Below are 23,238 nucleotides of genomic sequence, written 5' to 3' on the forward strand. Positions count from 1 at the left end.
TTAAATGACAAAAAGCTTCCTTTTTATTAAAACTTTGCAAGTTACAATAATAAATGGATTGTCACTTTTCACGACCGTGGAGTTTGGCTCTTACAACCAAATTTGCAGGCAAGCTCTGTTACAGGGTTTGACTCCAGCTGCTCTGTGCTGCTGTGCAGCACCCCTTATGGGCTGCTCGTGGTGTTCACTGGTCTGCAGAATCATCACAGCCGTGAAGAGCTTCAGAAAGGCTGTCTGGTAACTGCTCACATGCCATCTCCTTTCAATGCTATGTAAAAAATTTGATTCATTTTATGAATAATACCACATAAAGATACCAAATGTATAATTCACTAGTTTTCTATTGAAACCCTCCCCCCAGACCCTCAGGCAGTCACATTATAAAAACATGTATTCCTACTCCTCCCTTAAGCTTTTGTATGGAAGTTGAACGCTGCCACAAAAATGAACTGTTGGGGTTTTTTGTGTCTACTTGGATCCTGTAGATAGCAGGGCGATCAGTCCAGACGAAGCACTTATAGAAAGGATGTAGTTTCTGTAGGAAGAAGGTTAAGGATGTGTATGTTTAAAGATACCACTTTTTTTTTTTTTTTCAGAACATTTAGTTGAAGTTTTATGAAAAAGAACAAATTAAAACAGCCTTCTCTGGAAACTTAAAATAGGGCTGCAACACCAACACTTGAAACACAGCTTAACATCAAGGCTATCAGCAAGTCACTGAATACTCAGAATGAGGACACTCCTAAAGCTTGGCCTGTCCTCTTAAAACCGTTTTTAGCTATTTAAGTAACAACAAAAAAAAATCTGGTAAATTTACTGAAACTAAACAGTTGTGTAATGTAGCAGCACATGGCAATTAACACCGATACGGTGTTTCTACAAGAACATGAGCTGCCTCCTTACTGCATAATTACAATATGGAAATGGCAAAGCCAGAAGAATTTTTACAGATTATCCCAGTAATATCCTTAAAACACCTAGTGACAGATGGTAAATATTTATGTGATTTGGAAGTGTTTTTTTTTCTTTTTCTATTCTCTGTTTTTACATGCAAGTGTTTCTAAGTTGAGGTACTAAAATGAACCACACTCATCGGCAGGGCCCGCTTGCAGCCCAGCTGACAAATCCAGGTACCAATGACAGCAAACAGGAACAGGGCCTCGGCTGTTCCAGGCGCGGTAAGAAAGGATACACGGTGGGGTTGAAGTTCTTCAGCACAAAAAACGAAGCAATGATGACCAGGACCAGGAAGAGCGTGTTGTTGTAGAAAATGGAAAAGGTTGTTGCTTCGTAATCCGCAACTTCATTCTTCTTCCACAGAATTCTACAAACAGGTAAAGCCATTATTTCACACGCTGAACTTAAGGCATAGCCCAGCACACCCACCATTTGGAGAGAGCGACCCCCAGAGGTGTAACAAACCACATGGCTCTTGCCACAGTCAGCTTCTAAAAGACAGCGCAGCGGAAACTGCCAGTCAGCTCATCAGTGAAACACAAAACCCTGTATATTCTCTGCATTTGCATATTTATTTATGATTTGTCTTCTGTCCATGCGCATCAAACCCAGCCCTTTATGAACAGCAGTGCCTGCAGGGTTCTACCTGTTAGATACTACCAGCCCGCCTGGCTGTAAGGGAAGGCGTGGTTTTTGTGCTCCAAGGGGGAGACAATTCTCTTCCTCATGCCTTGTGCAGCCCTGATGGGCACAAAGCACGTTCTGATCCTCATCAGGCACAGCCTGGATATTGCTGAGAGCTATCGCAGGGGAAATCTGCACGCCTGCTTTCCCAGTTACAACCACCGGGGGTGCCAAGCGCAACCAGCAGCACAGCGCAGCAGCAGCAGGAAGCGCTGTCCTGCAGGAACTCGCAGCTCGCTGCGCCACGTAGCCACGGATGTCGCATGCGCCCTGCCCGGCAGCTTCCCTTCAGGCTGTTACCAGCGGGTCTGGACTAAAAGGCGTTCTGCTTTGCACCTCAGGGACCGGGAGGCTGCCTTACGGGACCTTACTGATAATGGCTTTGATTGTTAAAACCATTCATTGATCATTCAAAAGGATTTATAGCGGAACAAAAAGCTGGCAGTATAGATTTTACATATCGGGGGAAAAAAATAAAACCTTTTTCTACTAATCATAAAAACAAAACAAATTCAAAATACCAGAAGAAAAAGTTTCTAGTTACAGAGAAAAACAACAACCAAGCAACAGTGTCTAAGACCCTACCCAGAGCTTTACAGATGCCAGGCACTATTAAAACAATATTTTATATTAAAATATTATATAATATTTTAATATTAAAACAAGACAGAGGCAGAAGAGGTTACCTTTCATCCTTCTCCTTACGGGACATCTTCCTGTTGTCTGCCTCAGAAAGCTTACGAGTAACTTCTTTGGAAACAGCATCTTCTCTTTTCTGTGCTACCCTGTAAGAAACATCATTCTTGTTAAAGTAGCAAAATGAAAAAAAAAAAAAAGTGCCTAGAGGAAGTGGCGTTTTACAGGGAAGAATAAAAGCCAGCCACGATACTGAACAGCTTTGCCAGGCTGAAGGAACAATTAGCACTAATTAAATTAGGAGTAGTACTTGTCAAATGGAGTTTGTGGCAATACCCACTGGGACCGAAGGCAGTTCTATTTCATTGTGCTGCTGGCTGACAAGCCCAGGCTATTCCCTAATTACAAGAGAGCTGAGAGAAACCAGCTGGGATTTACCGGTACCAAGGAAGCCTGACAAGTACACGATCCATGTGTCTTGCTCTCCTGTGCCGAAGCTCACAGCATCGTGGTAACAGGCACCAGCTTTAGGCAGAGCGTGCAAGTGACATTTTGGTGCCACACATTAAACTCCCATCAAGGACTTCCAATGGCAAAGCAGCTGAGAAGTGAAGGTCGCAGTTAAACACTGCAGTGGTAACTTTTCCATATTGCACTGTCAGAGCTTAAGATTTATCGTGTCATGAGCTAATGTAATTCAGCAAGGAGTGCAATGAGCTTTGAAGGCAGCAAAAAGCAAGACAACGTGTCAGATACCTTTACAACTCCATGTAAAGTAGCTCATCGGAGCAATGTTTCACGTGTCCTTACTCATAAAAATAACACTAATGCGTTCTGTGAGGAATTACTGGAGAAGAGCACTCACTTGTGCTTGAGCACGAACTTGACGTTCTTGTATGCGAAGGCCACGAGGTAGGTGCTGATGAGGGTCATGACGCCGTACAGCACGGCCGACTGCACCAGGTCCATGTGCCATATCCTCCAGTACAGCCCTGCGGGAGCGAGCAACACGAATAAACCCGGCACCGTCAGCGCCCCGCGACCCGGGTGGGGCCCCGGGCACCCCCCCAGCCCCTCACAGCCCCTCACAGCCCCCTCAGCCCCCCTCAGGGCCCAGCTCGGCCCAGGCCCAGTCCCGGTGGCGGCGCTCACAGATGGGGATGGCGGAGACGATGAAGGCGTTGCCGAAGAAGAGCGCGGAGGACTTGGCGGAGAGGTTGCGGCTGAAGTCCTGCAGCAGGAGGTCCTCCTCCGACTGCTGCCGCCCGCCTGGGCCGCCCCTGGGCGCCATGGCCGCCGCCAGCCGCTTCCGCCGCCTCCTCACGGCACTTCCGGCGGCGGCTGACAGGGACCGGAACCGGAAGCGGAACCGGGAGCGGGACCGGAAGCGGAACCGGGGCCGCTCACCGGAGGCTGTGGCAGCAGCAGGAGGAGGGCGGCGCCATGGGGGTGCGTAACCAGGCCCGGTGGCGTTAAAAAGAGACGTAAAATGTGTACGTGTGGGGCGTTACCGGGAGCGGGAGTGACGCTGTGTTCCTTGTGGTACCCGCAGGGAGCGGCCTCCGGGATGCGCAGCGCTGGGAGCGGCCCCCACGGCCTGGCACGGGGCCGGCAGCGGGGCCCCCGCGCGGCCCTGAGAGCTGACGGCGTGAGGTGAGGCGGGGAGGAACGCGGGGAGCACGGAGAGGAGGAGCACAGCACCGAGAGCCAGCACAACGCGGTGAGTACCGAGCTGTGCCCCCACAAAGGGGCTGGCACTGCCCTCAGCCGCCCCTCGTCTTCATCGCCCGGGTGGCAGCAGCCACGCACGGGCACCCTGAGGTCACCGGCTGCTGGGAACCTGTGGCCAGGGAGCCTCAGCAGGTGGTGGTCCATGGAGCCTTGGCTGCTGTCCTTTGGTGTTGTTCTTCACTGCAGCTCTTGAGCAATTGGTGGTGGCTCCCACACCGAGCTGCATTAAATTGTTTGAGCTGTGCTTTCTTGATTTCTAAATATTTCCATGGCTGTTTTCTCCGTTTTCAAATATAAAGTTGTTTAAAAGTAACAGAAAATCAGTTCAGACTGGTTTAATTAAATACTTTTCTCTGTGGAAATTGAGATCATCAGAGGTATTTTAGCAGACCGTTGTTTCAACATCTTTAACCTTCTAAGCATGCACGTCTGTATTGCACGGGACTTTCAGCATGCCTGACTTCTGCTGCAGGTTCTCTGTGATGAGAACCCGTTATGTGAAACAGATGGAGGCTGTTGAAAGGCTTCCTCCTAATGCCTCTGTTCTGTGTGCCCTGCCTCTCTGGAGGTGGAGATCAGTCTTGTTTGTAAAACGCTTTAAAACTAAATGTGTAATGACATCACCATTTGATCAATATTAGGATTTCCTTATTACAGTGTGTTGTTAGAGTCGTCTAAAGTAATTGGAAAGCACAAGGCAGATTATGTGTGAGATTGTTTTAAGATTCCAGCTTGTTGTCTGTATTTTTGCAGATTTTTCTCCGCTCCTCTGGGTAAACGTGTGTTGTGGTGGAACGTAATTCGGTTTTTGTTCTGGGGTTGGGTTTACACTAGCAGCACGGTAGCATGTCGGAGCACAGCCTGCCTGGTGCCCATCTGGCTCTCCGTTAGGATGAAATGTGACTTCGTTTTGGGCAGAAGAATGATGAAAAATTTTATTTGGAAAAAAACAAATGAGTGCTGTGATTAAAAAAAAAAAAAAAAAAGTCTTGGCATCAGGCAGCAGGAATTTAAGCAGAACATTGCATACAACCAAACTGTCACCTCGTGTTCAGTCTAAGTATGCCGTGCTCGCTTCCCCCAAAATAAATGGGGACATGGATTTCTGCCAAAACAACTCGAGTTTCTGTTTAAGCACCTCAATCCATGTTGTTCTGAATGCATCTTATCTGAAGCTTTTTTCAGAAGCCGCTGGGGACACGAGGCTTCAAAACCAGAGGAGCAATGGCTCTTGTTCCCAAAGCAAAACTTGTTCTGCTAACACAAACATTGGCACTGTCAGCCTTGTAAGTTATGAAAAATTTTCATGTTAAAACACAGAAGGAGTGGTCTTTATTCTGGAAACACGAGGTTTATCTTTGTTTCTCACACTTCCACAACTCAGCTTGACTAAGCTAAAAGCTTTAAAGTTGGGCAGAGGCATTTCCCAGCAGGTTTGCTCTGCCTGTTTTGCTGTCTCCTGTCACTGTGTGAAGTACAGCCTGAAAGCCACGCTGCTGTCAGGTGGGAAGGTGGGCTCTGCCAGGCGGCTGATAAGCAGCGAACAAGTGCTCCTCAGCAAAGGTGTTTGGTACCGTCTGTACTGCCATGAATCTTAATGGCCCAGGGTTTAAAAATGCTTGCCACCAGTCTGTGGTGTGTTGGTGATCAGATTCTGACAGCCTGCGTGCTTAGGGTGCGTGGGAGAATAATCACGAGGCTGCAGCACGATGGCTCCACGATGTATTCCCAGGTCTGTTTGGTTTCCCAGCTGGTTGATCTGTGCCATCTCTTCCTCCAGGTTTCAAAATCCTGAGAGAATCCCTGACATGCAGAAGTGAGGCAGCACAGGCAGGGAGCAGCCTCAAGGCGGGTCGGGAACGGAACCAGGAGAGTTTTGTGGTGGCTCTTCCATCACCATAGCAGCGCTGGGTGTAGGTGCCATGGGGCTGAGGAGCTGCAGTGCCTTTGTGGCTCCGGTAGGGAATTGCAGTGCTGTAATGCGGAGTTGTTCTGGCTACATGGCAGTTCCTGGTGTCTCACGGGGCTCCAACAGGTCGGTGCTTGAATATCCAGGGTGTATTTGGTGTCTGGGCACTGTGGGGTGGAAGGCAGAGTCTGTCTCCTCTGCTGCTTGAACTGAAGGAACTCACCAAAGCTGAGACCGGTATAGATCTGGTCTGAAAGGGTTGTGACACTTTGCAGCTGGTTATTGCTTTATTCTCGGGGGAATTGTGTGTTCTGCTCGTTTTGGCTTTGTCAGGGATTTGGGGTCCCTTCTGGGACACCATCTGGGTGGGCTGGGAGGTCCCTTCTGACCCAAACCAGTCTGCAATTCTGTGATGTCCAACACCGAAATTGGAGCAGAGCAAAAAGCTTCACTGTAGAAAAAAACTTCACTGTGATTGGGAAAAAAATAACTCTTTGTTGAAAAGAGAACTCTTCTAATATTCTGCAATCCCCACGTTTACCTGGAGGTGCGGAAGTTTGTCACACAGTGAGGGATTAGTGCTGAGGTTGGATCAGTTGGCGGGGGATTGCTGAAATCCAAAGGAAAGACCTCCTTTGAATGAACAGGCACGGCGCTCGTAAACTTTTGATTTCGCTGTCTCTGTGGAATAGGCGGATGAGAAGCCTTTCAGTTCTCTCTGTGCTATGTTTTTTTTGTTTGTTTTGTGTTTCTTTTTTTCTTCTTTGAAGTCTGAGTTTTCAAGTTGGAGACATAATCTGGCTGTATTGTTTGTCAGACAAATCTGTTCTCGGGCAGGGCCCACCAAACAGCGCAGCTGTCACAGCTGCAGGGACAGTCTGTGGGCTGGTCTTCAACCAGCGTCCTTTCCAAACAGCGTGAGGGGATGGGTTTCTTATCTGGGTATGAATTTGGGAGGAATTCTGAGACGCTGTACGCAGGGCAGAATGTCTGAGGTACACTTCTCGGCATTAGGACAAGGGAAAATAGTTGCAGTGGGCACTGGGGTGTATAAAGGAGAGTCCGTCACCCAGCGCTGGTGTTCCGTGAGCTGGCCTTTTTTAGCTTTCTAGAACACTGCACTGAAATGACTGATCGCTGTGTTCACCTTTAGTTTCTGAAAGCTGAAACCTGCTGGATTTCTGTGATGCTGCATCTGGAGGGGGCTCGGTGTAGTGTATGTGGCCCATTTTTGGTGTCTTGAAATGATCTCATCTGTTCCTGTTTCCTCCTTTGACATTTTGAAAGTTGTTGATTGTGCCTTCTGCATGTAGACCAAATGAATGAAATAATGTTTGTGAGGAGATTCTCGGGGGCTGACTCACCCAGCATTTATCCCAGACACAAAACAGAACGGACACCCGCCTTGTCAGCAAATAAATACCAGAATATTTATTCAATCTCTGCGGGTTTGGACCTTGGAACCCCTACTGGCCTCATCTTCAGCTCAGACCGAAGCAAATCGGCCCACTAGGTGTCACTCCAACAAAGGGCAGCAGAGCACGGCTGTTAAACCCTTGCTGCCCTCCTCCCTGTGCATTTCCTTGAGTGAAAACTGGCCTGCATCATTTCACCTTCACGTGAACACATCGAGCTCTTTTTTTAATTCTTAAAAACAAACAGACAAAAAAAACAAAAACAAAACAACAACAAAAAAAACACACGATTAAAATTCCTGGTCCTGGAATTAAGAGAGTCGATAGAAATAGACTCAAAATGTCTCACTTTACAATTTGTAAGGGAGAGAAAAGAAATCTCTCCCATAGCCTGAGCCTGCTGACATACAACATGATGGAAAAATGGGCACAGTTCCTGCAAAAATCTACTAGGGGTGGAAGAGTCAGCACACCTTAATAGCAGTGAGCTGCTCAGAGATCCTCTTTTTCCATCTGTTAAAGTTAGAAAAAAAAAAATTGCATCATTGCCACTTGTTTTTCTGTGGTACTTCCATAACGTGTCTGCTGGCACGTGGCTGTGGGAGCAGGGGTAGGGCTGGAATTCTGTTTGGAGGTGATTAGGGCTCGTCATCGAGTGGGAGAAATGGGAGAAAAGTTCCTGAAGGGAAGCCCAGGTACCCCTGAGGACAACTCGGTTCTCGTCTTGATCTGTGGTGTGCCGTGAGGTGTGCTGCTGGTGCTCTGCACGCCCCGAACACCCCGGGGGAGGTGTTGCTGAGCATCTCGCTCACACGTTGTGTTTGGTAATGCCTTGAAACCTGTGAGGGCTACCTAAAACTAATTAAAGCCAGTATTGTTAAGCCTCCACAGAAGTCTGGTTGCAGGTGAAGGCATCCTGAGAACACGTGGAGGAGGTTTGGTTAGCTGCTGATGGGGGAGCTGAGCTGAAGGGCATTTACCTCGCAGAACCGGCGGTGCGGGGACAAGTTACGGAGCGGTGTGTGGTGTCTCACAGCTTTGTCCTCCCCTGGCTGACCTGCCGGCAGTGCATTGAGCTGAAATGAGAGCTTTTCCCCCTGGGAAGCGCAGGGGGCAGCAGCAGCTAAGGGAGCCGTGCTGGGGCTGGAAGGGCCCTGGGGGAGCCGAGAGCTGTGCCTGGGTGCGCAGCATCCCCTCGGTGCCCAGCTTCTGTGGCTCTCATCTCAAACACAGAGATGGAAAATCGACACAGCTGTGGTGTGGCGTGCTGCAGGCAGCTGAGGATGGCCCTTCTGCAATATGCTGGGAGGAAGGAGGGCTGCTCTCTGCCCCTGGAACAAGCACTCTGAGCCTGGAAACCTTATTTTAACAGCGAGCACTGGGCTCGGAGCCGTTCCCTCCTTCCCCCAGCAGCCCCGGCTGCCTGCTGCCGGCTGTGCTGTCTGCAGGTCAGGCTCACAGGATGCGGTTACCGCCTGCAGGAGCTCAGCAGAGCCGCTCGCCTCTTGCTGCAGGGTTACGGCAGTGTCCAAAAATGCGCTGGTGCTGCCGCCCTGCTCGGGGGGGGCTTTGGCTGCCCGGGGTGGGGGCAGCGAGCACCGGGACGCTGCTGGACGGGCTGTGCCGTGCCGTGCCGAGCTGTGCTGTGCTGTGCCGTGCCGAGCTGTCCCGTCCCGTCCCGTCCCCGTGCGGGCGGTGCCGGCTCCGCCCCGGGCCCGGCAGCTCCGGAAGCGCCGCTTAAAGCCCGGCGGGGGCAGGGGGGGCGCGGCCGGCGCTGGGGCCGCGGGCGGCGCTGCGGGCGGCTCGGCACCGGCACCAGCGGCACGGCACGGATCAGATCAGCTCAGCACGGCTCGGCTCGGCACGGCAAGGCTCAGCGGCTGGGAAGGCTGCAGCAAGAGGCCGGCTGGGGCAGGCGCTTTTAATTCTTTATATTCATCGTTATTAGCTCTTTTTTCTTTTTTTTTTCATTTTTTAATTTTTTTTATTTTTTTTTTTGTTTTTTTTTTTTTTTTTATTATTATTATTATTTTTCTTTTTTTTTTTTAAATTATTTTTATTTCCTTTTTTTTCTCCTTTTTGCTGCTCTCCGCCCGCTCCCGGGGGTGGCGGCGTTGGCCCGGCGGCAGCGCCCTGCCGGCAGCGGAGCCGGGGCCGAGCCGGGCACAGCCGGGCTGAGCCGAGCCGGGCTGGGCTGGGCTGGGCTTTACCGAGCCGGACCGGGCCGAGCCCCCTCGCGGGCGGCGGGGCCGTGCCGCCCCTGCTGAGCCAGCCGGTAGGTGTCTGCGGGGCGGCTCTCCCTACCCTACCCCTATCTTAACTCCTGCCTTCCCCTTTCTGCTGCTCTCCCCTTCTCCCTGCCTTCCCCTACCCCCTGCCCATCCCGCGGGCACTGGGCTCGCCCCCTTCGGTGAGGGGCAGGAGCTGTGGGGTCCAGTGTGGAGGGGCTGGGACCCCCCTGCGGGAGGTCTCCTTGTGCCGGGTGCGCTGTGCGAGCAGGGTACGACGCTGGGCGGCTGCTGAGGTCGCTTCTAAATAGTGCCGGGGGATGGATGTGAAAGGGCTGAAATGGAAGCAGGCAGCCCTGCTGTCGCCGTGCCTGCTGCCTGCTGTGTGGAGAGGCGCTGGGGGGCTCAGCTCCGTGTGCTGAGGCAGTTCCCTCACATCAAGTAATCGCGTGAGCAGCCCGGCGTTGACATGCGTTGGAGGCACAGCTGAACGAGACCCCAAGGCACTCGTGGTGCCGCTCGGCTGAGCCTGGGCACGGGAAGGTGAAGCAGCTGGGGGGGCTGCCGCCTCTGGAGTTACCTGAGGGTTTGTGGTACCCTTAGAAAGAGCGTTCCCTGCTATCTGTGCAAGAGTAGGAGAGATACAGTGCTGTTGGAGCTTGCTTTTACTGGCAGATATCCTGGTGGCTTTAAACGTAGGAGCAGGAAAGCCGAGAGGTCCAACTCTTTTTTTTTTTCCTGGCTGTCCTGACAGCGCCGTTTCCCAGGGCAATGCGAAAGGCTCGCAGTGCATGTTCCAAAACAGGGGAGACTCAGTGGGAGATTTTCCAGAGCAGATCCTAGGCAGTGAGAAACAAACGCCCAGTTCCCCCAGTGCTCTGAGGCTGGGGGTTGAAGCGGGCGGGCGCCTGGCTTGGAATGCGCTGACCAGGAAGTGATCCTCAGCGGGCTCCGCGCCAGCCTTGGAGGCTCCGGGCAGGGCGAGCGGAGAGGGTCTAATTAAAGGTAATCAACTGTTGCGTGACTCCTGATTAGAAGGCAGACGGCTTGCTCTCCGGTGACCTGTGAGATGTGCCGTGTATTTGTACTCCAGAAAAAAAAACAACAAACGACTTTTCATCTTGGGGCTAATTGGGTTTGTCTCCGTGCCCGAGTTGCCAGCCCCCTTTGTCTCCTGCCCTGCTGCGGAGGCTGGCAGGAGGCGGGCGAGCCGGCGTGTCGGCGTGCCACGGGGTGGGTGCGTGAGTCAGGCAGCGTGCTGCGGGCACGGCAGGATGCAGGGGGGAGCTGTGGCTGCCGGCTGCGAGTCATGGGAGCGAGCGCCGCAAGTGGTGTGGCTCAGCGGGCAGGGGTTGCGTCCTGGCCCCGCGCAGGGCACTGGGACGCTGGGCACGGGGCTGAGCAAGGGCAGCGGTTCCCTAGGGTCGTGTACCAAGGTGTGTTGGGGTGGAGGGACAGCGTCTGTCTGTCCGTCTGTCTGCTGTGAGGAGAGGCGGTGCGGTGGGAGCGCTGGGGCCGTGGTTTCGGGGCCATAGAGGTGAGCAGCACAGCGCCTGCTTTTGTGGCATGGAAGGAGCCGGAGCCATGCTCGCCAGTGAGCAGCATCGCGGGGAGCAGGGCATCGCCCCAGCCCCCCTCCTGCCCCCCAGAGGGACTGTGCGTGCGTGCCTGAGTGTCTCTGAGATCTCATGTGTGAGGAGCTGCTGAGTGTGTGTTTGGGATTAATTAGCCGGAGTTTAGCTGGTTTCATGCTTTACGTGCCTAGGGGCTACCCGCAGTCACAGAGAGGGGAGGAGTTTTGCTGTTGCTGGCTCGAAATCCTCTCCAGGGGTGATCTTGTTCGTGTCAACCATGAGCAATTAGAGAGATTAACTGTCTTGTTTTCCTTTCTGCCCTAGATTGATTCTGGTGAGGCTCTGGGACATTTGAAAGTGATTTGGAGAGAGCAAAGTCTGTGTCTGATGGACACCGAAGCCAAGCCAGCGTGTGTTGTGCAGCAGGCTCACTGCCCAGGCATGAAGTGCCCTCCTCCGGAGGACTTCCCTCCTCAGCTGAGGCTGTCGGGGAAGATTCCGCCGGTGAAGCCTTGCTTCAAGAAGAAGCAGCAAGTGCAGAAGAGGCTGGACACCCAAACCCTGCGCGCCCTGGGGCCCATCTTTACCAGTTTGCTGGGAGCCGGCTCCCTGGACAGGGTCTTTGTGCCCCGAGGCCAGGGTGGCGGCCACAGTGGTTTATGTGAACCTGCTGTGAAAAAGCCTCTGGAACTCGGTACCTCGTGCCCCCAGGCAGAAAGTAACGTGGCCGTGCTGGTGCCCACAGCCCCTGATGTGCAGCCCCCGCTGCCGGGGGCTCACCCTGCTCCTGGGCACCCCGAGCAGGAGGTGCGGGCAGGGGAGCGAGGCTTCTCCTCAGAAACCCCCCCTGGAAGTGCTGCTGAGACGAGCGCTGAAGCATTCCAGGATCACCCTTTGCACCCGGCTCCTGGCGATGCTGCGGCGTGTCCTTTGTTCCCAGACAAGGTTCTGGAAAGCTGCACCTCTGCCTTGTTCCCGGAGAGCAGCTGCCCCGTGCAGTATGCTTTGAACCCCAGCAATAAATTCAGCGCTGGGATATTCCAGGATAAAAGCGAGGAAGCTTCTCTCGATTTGGTGTTTGAGCTCCTGAACCAGCTGCAATATCACACCCACCAGGAGGATGGGATAGAGATCTGTGTGGATTTCCTGCAGGGCGCTTGTGTTTATGGCAGCGACTGCCCCAAGCATCACACGGTGCTGCCCTACCACTGGCAGGTGAGGAGGACAGCAACCCAGAGCTGGCAGAGCGTGACCAACGATTCCCAGGAGCACCTGGAGAGGCTCTACTGCAACCCCGACAACGACAGGATCAAAGTGAAGTACCGGTAGGTGCCTGGCTCTGCTTGCTTACGAACGAACAAAAGGGTGCTTAACCGTGCTGTGGTACAGAAGTACAATGGGTTTTGCCCTCTCTTTGTCTGATATCTGGTATACAAGTGTTTTCCAAAGCTTGTCGCAATGTTGCTTTAAATATAGCCGAGAAGTTTGCCACAGAAAATTCTTGGGTGCCTCCTAAAACTGCTGTGTGGAACTGGGAGGTGCTCTTTGGAGCTAAAGGAGTTGAGGCGTGTGGAATGAGAAAAGTTCAGTTCTGTAGAAATGGAGAGAGTTGAGAGAGACTGCTGGGCAGCGTTGTGCTCACTCTGACACTCCTCATTAGCCTGCTGGGCGGTGGCAGCAGGGATAATGAGCCTCTGCAGTGACCCAGCAGGGAGGAGGCGGCAGCGCTGTCACGGGGAGTGCGGATTGAGCCTGGACCCAGGCTGACCGTGCGCTGCGGGCACAGCCTCGCAGCCTCCTAACTGCGTGCTGAACGCTGGGCTTGGCTTGGTGCTGTGCTGGGTTTCTCCCCTGCAGCTTCCGTGTGGCTCTGTGCACAGCAGCGTTCTCTAATCTCAGAAGATGACTGAATTACGTGGGAAACCAACGAGCAGTTTGTTATCAATTTAGGCTCGTTCTGGCGCCCTGAGATCAGAAACAAAACTGCTTTGGGGCTGTACCGCCGCCTCCCCTGTGAAGGGGAGCAGCGAGCGCCTTGTTTATGGGTTCACCGGGTCTACACGCTCTGTGCTCTGAGTGCAGGGTGTAGGCTCCAGCTCTGAGCTCTGAATCATCTCTTCTGGAGGAAATAAGAGCACATTTCTCACAGCCCGCCTGCCCTGCCGTATCCTGTCAGCCCCGTGCTGCTCGCCCCAGCAGCACTGGAGGTTCAGAGACACTTCTTGGGTTGCAGGGGGAACGGCGAGTTTGTCTTTGCCATCCAAGTCCTTGTGGATTTTTTCTTTCTTCTGCCTCCTGAAGGATTATATCCCTTTGTCCTTAGTGTTTTAGGGCAGAATTAGTTTGTTTTCATTTCCTGTTAGGTGTCAGAGACCCAGCCTAATGCTCCAGGTGTCTTTGCGTTCACCTAACTGGGCGTTGGGTTGGGCACCAAACCTCAGCTCCATCAGCCCACAGGTTCATCCCTTCGTCTTGGAAAAACTTTGCAATCTGACTTAAAATCGTGTAACTGTCCAGCAGATAAATTTCACTCTTGTTTACAACAGAGACGCTTCCATTTTTTCCAAATATTTACAGAGATTTCTGAAAGCAGAGAACAGCAAGTGTTGGTGTGAGAGAAGCCTCTGCGAGTCATTCAAGTTAGAGCTCTGTGCAAATACACAAAATGGTTTTTGTGCTGTTTTTCTTGGAGCGTGCATCACAGCCTCTTGCTACACACCTCCCCTACCTGCTCCCAGCACAGAGCCCATGGTGATTAACCTTCAAGGAAGCGCAGCTCCCTAATTGCTTACTCATCACATCCCCAGCCTGCAACGTTGGCTGAACCCGCCGGCCGCCCTTGCGCTCATTCTGCAGCTTTCCAGCCTGGTGAGTGAGCAGTTTGGCCTCCTAGCACCCCGAGCTCCTGCCTGGGCTGGTCAGGAAGCAAGCTGGCAGACACCTACACAGGCAGGGACACAGCAGGGACCCAGCAGGCGCCGAGTGCTGCAGGGGCAGGTTCTTGGAGTACCCAGTGACACGCTCCTGCAGGGTTGGAGGCTGGATCTTCATCGTATCTCCTCCCGGAGCAATGAGCTGCAAGGGCTGCAGCTCCTGGATGGGTTCACCCCGCAGAGAGCTGCGTGGCCCCGGGTGGGTATTGGTGAGAACCCAGAAGGGAAACTTTTTAAGAGCAGAGCTGCTGACTGCGAGCCTTCAACCTGATCCTGGTTTTAAAGGAGATCTGGCGCTGGGGGACAAGCTTGGCCTGGGCCTTGTGGTGAGTCCCCTCTCCATGCCGTCCCCTCTCCGTGCCATCCCCTCCCAGCAGATGCAGCCGAGCTCGGGCCACGTGTGACTCCCAGTCCCCACAGGCCGGCCCCTGTCCCCGGGCTGCTGAGTCTCCTGGCAACCAGCTGCAGCTCTCGGCGTGCCCGCGGTGCCGCAGGGCTGGCAGCCGTGCCGGGACAGCTCGCGGGTCGCATGGTGACCGTGTGCTTTGGCTGCAGCTATTAATCTCTTGTGGTCAGCCCCGGCGTGCAGGCCTATCTCTCCAGATTGCATGCGACCAGGAAACGGCTGCTCAGCACTTTGCATGCCCAAGAAAGGCTGTGCAGAAGCCAGGCTGACTGATAGGCAGCGGGTGGTGGTTGTTTGGTCGCCTGTGTTTGAAACACAGCTTACGTGGCCTGGTTACTGCAGGCTGCGTGCCCGGCACCGCCGTGGTGCTGCCCCAACGCAGCGGGGCTGCTCACCAGAGCAGGGGGAGGGTGGCTCAGCTGGAGAATGAGCTCCAGACCCAAATGGGATGTTCCTCAAGTAGCTATCGGGATAAATCTTCCTGCGTGTCGGTGGTACTGAGATGAAGGATGTCAGGGAAGCATTCCTGGGCTCCAAGTAGCAATAGTGGTGAGCCCTCTAAAGTCACTTCCTTGGAACAAGGTGCCTTGGCTGCTCACTCATTATAGTTTGGCCTCAAAACTTCTTCATAAACTGTGTTTTTGCTTTCGTAAATCCTACCAAGTAGTCACAGCCAAACACCAGTCTGCCTAAACAAAGGGGGATGTGAGCAGGTTACAGTACCTCCAAGCACTCCGTTTTCTTCGTGCACGCGAGGAGGGGCCCTGGAGAAGTTGCAGCTTGCAGCTGAGTGTCGGAGGGAAAAATGCCCAGTGCTGCTTCCCAGCGTGAGAGCACCCCGCTGAGATGTTTTCTGATGCTCTTCAGTAAGGGGAAGCGCTTGGCTACAGAGCTCAGCAGGTTTTCCCTCTGCACATACACCTGTCTAATCGTGCATGTGCTGCTTTTCAAAACAAGCAGCCTTGCTGCTGCCGACAGGAGGATTTGTTTAAAAAAAACATGCAGCTCCTGACCTTCAGATCCCCCTCTTTGGCTGAAATCCCCCCCTCAGCCCGGGGAGCTGCAGCCCCTGCTCAGCTGCGTGCACCCGGCGTATCCCAGCTCACAGGGAACGATGGCTCCTCAGAGGTTGTGGCTTTGTTGTTTTTTAATGTGGCAGTACTCTCTAAAAACAGAAATACCCTGAAACTGGTTAAAATGTAGTAGTTACAAACATCACCTTTCGTAGCCCATCTCTGCAATCGGAGGCCGTGCGGTTGCCCAGTTCCTGTTCCGCCCACCTACATCTGTCTTTGCTCTAAATAGAGCACGAGCCTCACTGGCCAACTGCAGGCAGGTCTGCCAGAGAACTAAAAGCCTCCATTTTCATTACAGTTTTATTTCATTTCCATCCAACTCACGGATGGGATCAGGGGGGCTCAGTTGGGGCGATATTGCCATTGGTGCAGTGATTGGTACCTGCTGGTCCTCAGCCTTCAGCCATCCTACAACAGAAGGGTCTCCTGAAAGGCCAGGCAGGGCAGACAGCTGCCTAATCTCTGCGCTCAGAGCAGCTCTGCCAAAAGTCCAGCAGCACCCTTTTGGATCCTTGAAGTACCCTCCAGTCCTAGCTGGAGTGTCTGCCACTTAATTCTTGCACGTGAGAAGCAGAGATCCCCTCATCAGGGTCAGGAATAACATCAGCCCTTCTGCTGCCCCTGGGGAACTGCCAGCAGGAACTGGAGCAGCATTTTTCTTAGGAGCCCCTCTTCTTGCTGCTGTGTTTCCTTGCAGTTCACGTCCTGAGTTAGTGGCTGGAACATCGCTGCGTCTGGATGAGGAGGGAGATGCTCGTTCTGCGAGGTGGGCAGGTGTTTCAGAGAGTTTCTGCCCAGCTGAGACACAGGCCTGTAGCGGGGCAGAGAGATGGTCTTCATATTTTTGAAGCTGGCAGGACAGATTATTCGCTGCTGGTCCCATCCCCTCAGCCCAGTTAATTACTGCCAGTGTGCTGGCATGTGCTGATGGTGCACTCCACACAAATTTACGCCACATGGGTGTTGTGCACTGGACTTCATTGGGATCTTGAGGTGTCTGGGCATTGTCCAAATCACTACAAACCATCTCCCGCACAGCAAATTCCCACAGTGCTGGAAAGCTTAGAGAGGAGAGGAAACCCATTATTCAGAATTAGAAATAGCAATACAGGGGTTACACGTGGATGTTCAAAATACTCCCAAACTGCTGTAATTGGCCCACCGTGAAAGAAGGAGGAGGCCCCATTCCTGATAGCATTCATCACCTGACATCCAGGTGGGGAAGGGAAGGCGCTGTGGTTCTGAATATTCTCTACAAGATAGTTTCCATGAGACCCACCTGATAACAGCGCAGAGCCCGAACGCCAGATCAAACTCAAGGCCAGCGCTTGGCAGCACAGCGAACTCAAAGAAACGAGCCCAGAGTGTGGGGTCGGGTACGGAGGAGAAAGGAGAGCATGACACGGAGTGCGTGACATGTGAGCGAACAAGCCGCTATTCACAGGACACTCAGCATGGTGACGAGCGAGTCAGTGTGGTGGCTGTACACGTTTTAATCAGTTCTCTTGGTGGCTCAAGCCTTCGAGCCCCACGTTGGGCACCAAAAGGGCTGTGGTGCTTTTCCCGTGCTGGGCAGCTCAGCACCACCGCCGCTCTCGCTCCCCCTCCTCAGATGGGGCAGGTGGGATGCACAGCCCGTGTTCTGCCAAGGAGAGGGAAGGACAAAGGTATGTGGGCAGGAAACGAGGCTTCCTTCGCTCTTGGGCTCGTGCTGTAACTCGTTCCTGATGCTGTCAGGGTGTCTTCACTCTTGGGTCCGTGCTGTAACTCCTCCTGGTACCGTCAGGGTGTGCCTCTGGCGTTCTGGAGTCCGGGAGGGCACAGTGGAAGCATGTCGGTTGTTCAGGGCCTTCTGCACGTGGTCTGACGTGTTAAATGGTTAAATTTGGGAAGCTCTCGTTGCGAGCTGCACAGCTGTCACAGCGCGGGGAGCAGCGGTGTTATTGATAACAGCGGAGATGAGCAAGCAGCTGAAATTCACCGCTGGGTGATTTCGTGTGGCGTTTGGTGAGCGCGCACAGCTGAGCGGCTCTGAACTTCTTCAATTCCCCGCTAGAAGGAATGCAAAACAGGACCCTAAATAAGGAGCATGTGAAGTGCTTTTAGAAGTGTTTGCCGTGTGCTTTCTGCCGCCGTGCTCCAATGAAGGCGTTTTTGCCCCCTCTGTAGCAGCATTTCCACGTGAACTACAGCTGAGTGGCTTCTGGCTGCACAAACCCCATGGTGCTGTCAGGGGTCAGCGATCCCTCTTTTCTGGGGGTGTGTGTAGGGAAGTTTTGAGAAGTGGGCTGTGGGCTGCATCTGCCCGCTCCAGGGCGTGCTGGTGTTGCAGCTGTGTGAAAGCAAACCCCTCGCAGGCAGCTTGAGAGCCTGCTCCTGTCTGAGCACTGCCAGGCAGAGCTCCTGCTGCGGCCTGGAAAATACCAGGGACTCCTGGCCCCAGAGAGCACCTAAAGGAAGAAAAAAGAACCTTCATTCAGTATGTTTTCAAATTCACACCTCTGAGATGGTGTAAAAGTTGCTGGATTTGTAGCCAGAATCCCTGTTTGTGTTGCTACACCCCTAGCTAGTGCCTCGTGTCTTCCAAGCTCTAAAAAAATGTTTGCTCCTAAAATGTTGTGAGTAGGAGTGTGGGGTCGAACGGCTCAGTCCTTCCTGGTGCCCTGTACAGCAGCAAACTGAGCTGGTGGGTTTAAAGCTGCCGTGTGCCACTGCAGCTCTGGTGCTGTAGTGGTGGCAAAACACGGGCTGGGGAGTTGGTTGGGTTGGTTTTTGTTTGTTTTTGCCGTGCTGAACCTTTCCGTAGCACCCTTATCTCTGCTGCTCCTTTCTGACCATCCGTCTGCGTGCCTCGCGGGGAGCAGCAGCGTCACACGGGAGGGCCCAGCTGAAATGAAATAGCGAGCTCGTTTCCTGCCCCGTCACCTGCTGCCCCTCTCCCTTCGGTGGCAGAACACCAGGGGCCGATAAGATCGAGGCTGCGGGCTCGTGCTTAGCAGCCCGTGCTGCTCCCCTCGCCCCGGCACAGCACAGCTCCCTGCAGCGGGGCTGCTGCTGTCCTCTCGCAGCCGTGTGGCTCTCAGCAGCCGTGGAGAGCTGCTCGGACAGACCGCGTCCCTGCTGCCCTCCCCACGGGCTCAGGGTGGCTTCTGATGGCAGCCCCTCTTGGCTGCGGTGCTCTGAGACCTGCTGGTGGTGTTTGCAGCTGCCGGCACGTTTGCGTGACGAGGCAGGTCTCGCTGTCACACTTCAGGTGCCGTTGGGTTTCACGCAGTGCTCGGCTGCCTCTCGTCTCCCACCTGGAGCCGTGCTACAGCCGGCGGCCTCGAGCACTGCTGGCTGGGGCAGGGGAAACGCTGTTGTGTGGGGTCAGCAGGCAGCCAGCAGACCCGGCTCGCTCCCCTGGGGGCTGGGTTGGGTCTGACTGACTCTGCAGACAAAAATACTGCAGTTTTCGTACCTGGTCGGGTCTCTAAGCTGGTCTGTTCCCCTGAGCGCCTCGCAGGTTGTTGCTATTGCAGAGAGGAACTGGCTTAGTCAGAGAGAGAAAATCACCGGTTTCATCATCTCAGTAGTGTTTAGCTCTCAGTCGTGCTTTGTATCACAGCTGGTCTGATGGGAACCGAGTTTCATTTCCTGCACTAACCTTTGTTGATCACTCCGTTTCTTTTTTTTTCCTGCACTCAGCTTGCGGTAAGACTCATGACATGTAACTGAACTTAGGAGAAGAGTTTGAAACCACATGTGTTTTCAGCGCATTTACAAAACCTATTTCTTCTAGTCATCTCTGAGTCCGTGCGGTGAAGCTTCTGCGATTCTTACGAAGTGGAAAGGGCGCGGAGGACTCACACGAGACCCAAGTTCTTCAGAAGAACACGGGGCAGAGTGAACCCGAGCCGTCCTTATTTTAGCAGGCCACCTTCATCACCCCAAAGTCATGAATATTATATTAATGTTATGAATATCTTAACTTGCTGTTAGAAGTGCCCGCCCAGTTTGGTGTCCTGAAGAGATTGTGTCAGGTCTTACAGCAGGGGCAGAGGAAGCTGAGCTGCCCCGGGAGCCAGGTTCTGCTTTTGAGGGCGCTCGTGGAATTTTGTTTTGAACTGCTGCTGTTCCACAGCACCAAATTTGGTTTTCTTTGTGTGCTGTACTCTTAATAGGGTTCAATATGCTTATTCTTTTGGTGAAAACGATTCCATTGAGCTGCTCTATTTTATAAACAGACCTTTATTTGGTTAGTCATTGAGGAGGAGTTCTCAAGAAATCTCTGTTCCCACCTCTCGCAGATTCTCTGTATGGTTTTGGAGAAGCTGTTTAAGTCTCTCCAGGGGTAAAATGGGGACAGCAATCTGTGCTTCAGAAGCAGGAAGCTTCGTGGCGTTTGCAGAGAAGTTCAACTTTTCATTTGGAAACACTGTAGAAAAAAAAAGCGTTGTTTTTATTACTCATTTCAAGCCGTCCCGCAGCGCACACGCAGTGACACTGTGTGCCACCGAGGTGTCTGCATCCTGCCTGCTCTCCCAAAGCCCTGCCAAGCCGGGGTCACCGTCTCCTTTCTGCTTTTCCCTGCGTGTCCGTGTGCTCTTGGTTTCCCCCTCCCCGTTAGGATTTAACCCACAGCCTCTGCTCCATCCTCTGGCTCACAGCTTCATGTCGCAGCGTGCGCCGTGCCTCGGGAGGAGCTGGGCGCTGTGCTGCGGGGAAGGCAAGGTGAGGTTATGCAGGGAAGGCAAGGTGAGGTTATGCTAAAGAACATCTCAGACGTAACCTTGAGCATCCAGCTCTCTTCTGCAGCCCGAAACTTGGGGTCTTTGTCCTGTATTTAGGCCTTGGGCAGTGGAGAGGCGCAGTTGTCACGTTTGCTTTCATCACCGGGGTCTCAAAGCTGCGAGCAGGGATGTAATCACGCAATCACCCGCCGTAATCACAACTCATTTTTTTCCGTGGCTTCGCATTATATAAGCTGGTAATAGGCTTTTTAATATACAGAGGAAGTGCTTAAACTGGAGAGCTATTATTAAACAACTGCTAAATATATTGCAGGAGCTCAGAGCCTGAATGCCAGCAAACGCTCTGATTCGAAAAAGTGAATTCTGAATAGAGATAGGAACTGTTAATGCAAAGAAATACTGAAGGGGTCTGTATTTGATGTGATTTAAGATTTTTAGCAAAAGAATGTTTCTTTATTCCCAATATTGTAAATTATCCCCCCCAAAACAGGCAGTTTTTTGGCACACAATGTATTTTTCAGATGCTGTCACTTAAGTAAATGCATTTGTCCAAAATTCTCAGCTGTATAAAATAATGTGGTGTTATTCTATCTAATGTTAGGGACAAAATGCGGGGAGTTTAAAAGTATATGGTTAAAATATTCATGGGAAAATTAGTTTGTGTAGATTTCAGAGCGTTTAGATAATTTGGTCACTCCATTTTCTGTTAAAATTAATGGAAAGCAGCCCTAAACCCTTCACTGACTTTACAAATAAAAGTGCCCCTTTAAAGCATCCCTGTGTTAACAGAAGTTTGGGTTTCAGGAAAACCCTTCTGTTACCTCCTGAAAGAAACCACTGAAGCCTTCTCTCTGCATAGCTGAGGGCACTGGACAGAGGATGCCCTACCAATCTTTAAATCATCTCTATGTCAGAAATACCTCCAGCCCCTTTTTTTCCTCGAGGACTAAGGGGAGCCTCCCGGGGCCCCCTGTCTCTGCAGGAGGCTGTGGAGCTGCCGGCTGCGAGCAGGGCCCGGGGCACGCACTGCTGGGCTGCTCAGAAATGCTGTGACCTTTCCAGGCAGACAGAGCCATCGTTTCTGTTTCGGAATGAGAAGACACGAGTGCTTCACGTGTCCTGTTCAAAGCCGGAGCTCACAGGCGCGCGGGTGATGCCCAGGTTTGCTCTGCAGCGAGCTGTCAGCCCGTGGTGGGGAGCAGGGGGCATCCTGCCCGCCTGTTTGCTTCCAGGGAGATGGATTTGATGGAGGGGAGGCATCAACGGGGCTGCACAAAGGTAAGAAATCCCACCCAACAGACAGGATCGCTGCATTTCTCAGCAGTGGGAGAAGCAACCTGGCACATTGTGCACAGGTTTCACAGAAAAATGCTCAGCTGTCAGGTGAACTGTAAGTCTCCAACAGAGTCCGATGAGATAGACAGGCACAGCTCGGCTGCAGCGGGGTTTTACTGCTGTAGGAAAGAGGCTTATAGCAGTTTGTTTTACTGGAACTGTACGTGAAGTGTCCCCGTTGTTACAGCACTGCTGGAGGAAAGCTGCCCAGACCCCCAGCAGTTCCTCGCGTGCTGTGCAGATAGAAAACGTGAGCACAGAATCCTGCCAGTATGCTCCAAGCCAGGGTGCTGGGAGTTCGTCCCTAATCCTGCCGAGATCAACCTGCCCTGCAGGAAAAGCACGAGGAGAAGACTGCCTTCATCTCAAAAAAAGTGTTTCCCTCCCCAGGGCTCCCGCTGACTCTTGCTGCTCGGCCACTCGGCGATGTGTGCGTGCCGGAGGCTGTGCTCTGACACAGCACAGTCAGAAATGCCCAAGCCAGGTATCAGCAGCCAGCCTCGCCTCAATGCCTGCAGAATTTGCTTTCCAGTCTTCAGAACCGTGAAGGCTCCTAGCTTTTAGGGTGTTAACCAGTACGTGACTGGTTCATGAAGCATTCAGCATGCTCGTGGAAAGCTTTGATTGTGTTTGGAGCGTGTCTCAACTTCCAGATTCCCTTTTCTTTGCACTGCATTAACACAAAACTGCAGCAAACGTCTCTTCATGACCTGTTCTGACTGTACCACGCGCAATATATGAAGTTAGAGTAACGCCACATAAACCTCCGGGGTACTGCTTTGAAAGAAAATAACCCGTATATAAAGAGGAGCTTTTCCTTTTCTTTGCACTTTCTTGAAGGTCACAGATCTTTGAAATCTTGTTGTGGTATTTGAGTTGAAAATAGATCCAAGTGAGAACAAACACTTGAATCGTGAGCTTGCACTGCGACACGTCTCTGTGTGCACTTGGTTAATGAAGTTTGTGGCACCTTATCTGGGGGTGGTGATTTGGGGTGTGGATTCCTAGGGGCAGCACAGCCTCGAAACAGGGAGTCCATCTCTTCACTCTGGAGTAATACAGCGTCAAACTGAACTTGCTTTTTAGTGGACCCTGAAGTTGAGAATGGGATCGGTATGGATGCTTTGGTAAGAAAGAGCAAATGCCCCTAAAGCAGCGTTAACATCGATTTGTGAAGAAATTCACTCAAAAACTCATTCTTGTGCTGCCTGCTAGCTAGTAACCCGGCTTGGTGTTGCAGAGAGCTGATTTCCTCCTGGTTTCACACATTGTTTTCAAATAAAGCAGATTGCTGCAGCCTGTTGTTAGGGAACCAGATGACTCCCTACAGGAAGGTGGGGTGCCTCTGGTATTTTTTCGCTGCAGAACACGTGTTTTGGTTGGTTTGGGGTTTTTGTTTTTGTTTTGGTAAGACCTACCTATCATTTCAGTCCCTTCATACAGGGCATTTATTTGATCAGTGCTCGTTTCCCTTCTGACTAGCTCTCTTTTACCCATCTCAGGCGTTTGTCTTGGTCCTGCTGCTGTGTTTGAAGATGCCTGCAGCTGAACGAGGCCGGCTGCCGTGATGCACTGCCCTGAGCAGCGTGGGTGGCTGCGCTGCCATCGTCACAGTGCTGGG

The 23,238-nt window shown here is 52.5% G+C and overlaps 2 protein-coding genes across 5 annotated transcripts in view; one reads left to right on the forward strand and one right to left on the reverse strand.

The window, feature by feature from the left end:
• SSR3 (signal sequence receptor subunit 3) lies at positions 1-3,628 on the reverse strand. Its single transcript, XM_068692940.1, has 5 exons — positions 3,430-3,628; positions 3,143-3,269; positions 2,328-2,426; positions 1,193-1,324; positions 1-535 (listed from the first exon to the last, which is right to left on the reverse strand). Exons 1-5 carry the CDS (start codon positions 3,566-3,568, stop codon positions 469-471), a joined length of 564 nt encoding a protein of 187 aa, XP_068549041.1. The 5' UTR covers positions 3,569-3,628; the 3' UTR covers positions 1-468.
• TIPARP (TCDD inducible poly(ADP-ribose) polymerase) overlaps positions 3,591-23,238 on the forward strand; it is a 27,468-nt gene continuing 7,820 nt past the window's right edge. The window contains exons 1-3 of one of the 4 annotated variants that reach the window (XM_068692934.1): positions 3,591-3,726; positions 3,830-3,997; positions 11,459-12,459. In XM_068692934.1, the coding sequence (XP_068549035.1) occupies positions 11,522-12,459 (938 nt within the window). In that variant the 5' untranslated portion in view covers positions 3,591-3,726; positions 3,830-3,997; positions 11,459-11,521. Of the gene's footprint in view, positions 3,998-9,461; positions 9,608-10,670; positions 10,997-11,458; positions 12,460-23,238 lie in introns of those variants that run through there. The other 3 variants (XM_068692933.1, XM_068692937.1, XM_068692932.1) reach the window with 3 other exon arrangements.

This window comes from Anas acuta, chromosome 9 (assembly GCF_963932015.1).
Source record: "Anas acuta chromosome 9, bAnaAcu1.1, whole genome shotgun sequence".
Classification (NCBI taxonomy): domain Eukaryota; kingdom Metazoa; phylum Chordata; class Aves; order Anseriformes; family Anatidae; genus Anas; species Anas acuta.

Bases quoted from the DNA above. Each gene is read 5' to 3' on its own strand.
- SSR3 (XM_068692940.1), bottom strand. From the start codon at position 3,568: ATGGCGCCCAGGGGCGGCCCAGGCGGGCGGCAGCAGTCGGAGGAGGAC. The intron at 2,427-3,142 runs GTGAGTGCTCTT...TGTTTCTTACAG, and splicing joins AAGTTCGTGCTCAAGCACAA to GGTAGCACAGAAAAGAGAAG. The intron at 536-1,192 runs GTATCCTTTCTT...TTCTTCCTACAG, and splicing joins AAGAACTTCAACCCCACCGT to AAACTACATCCTTTCTATAA.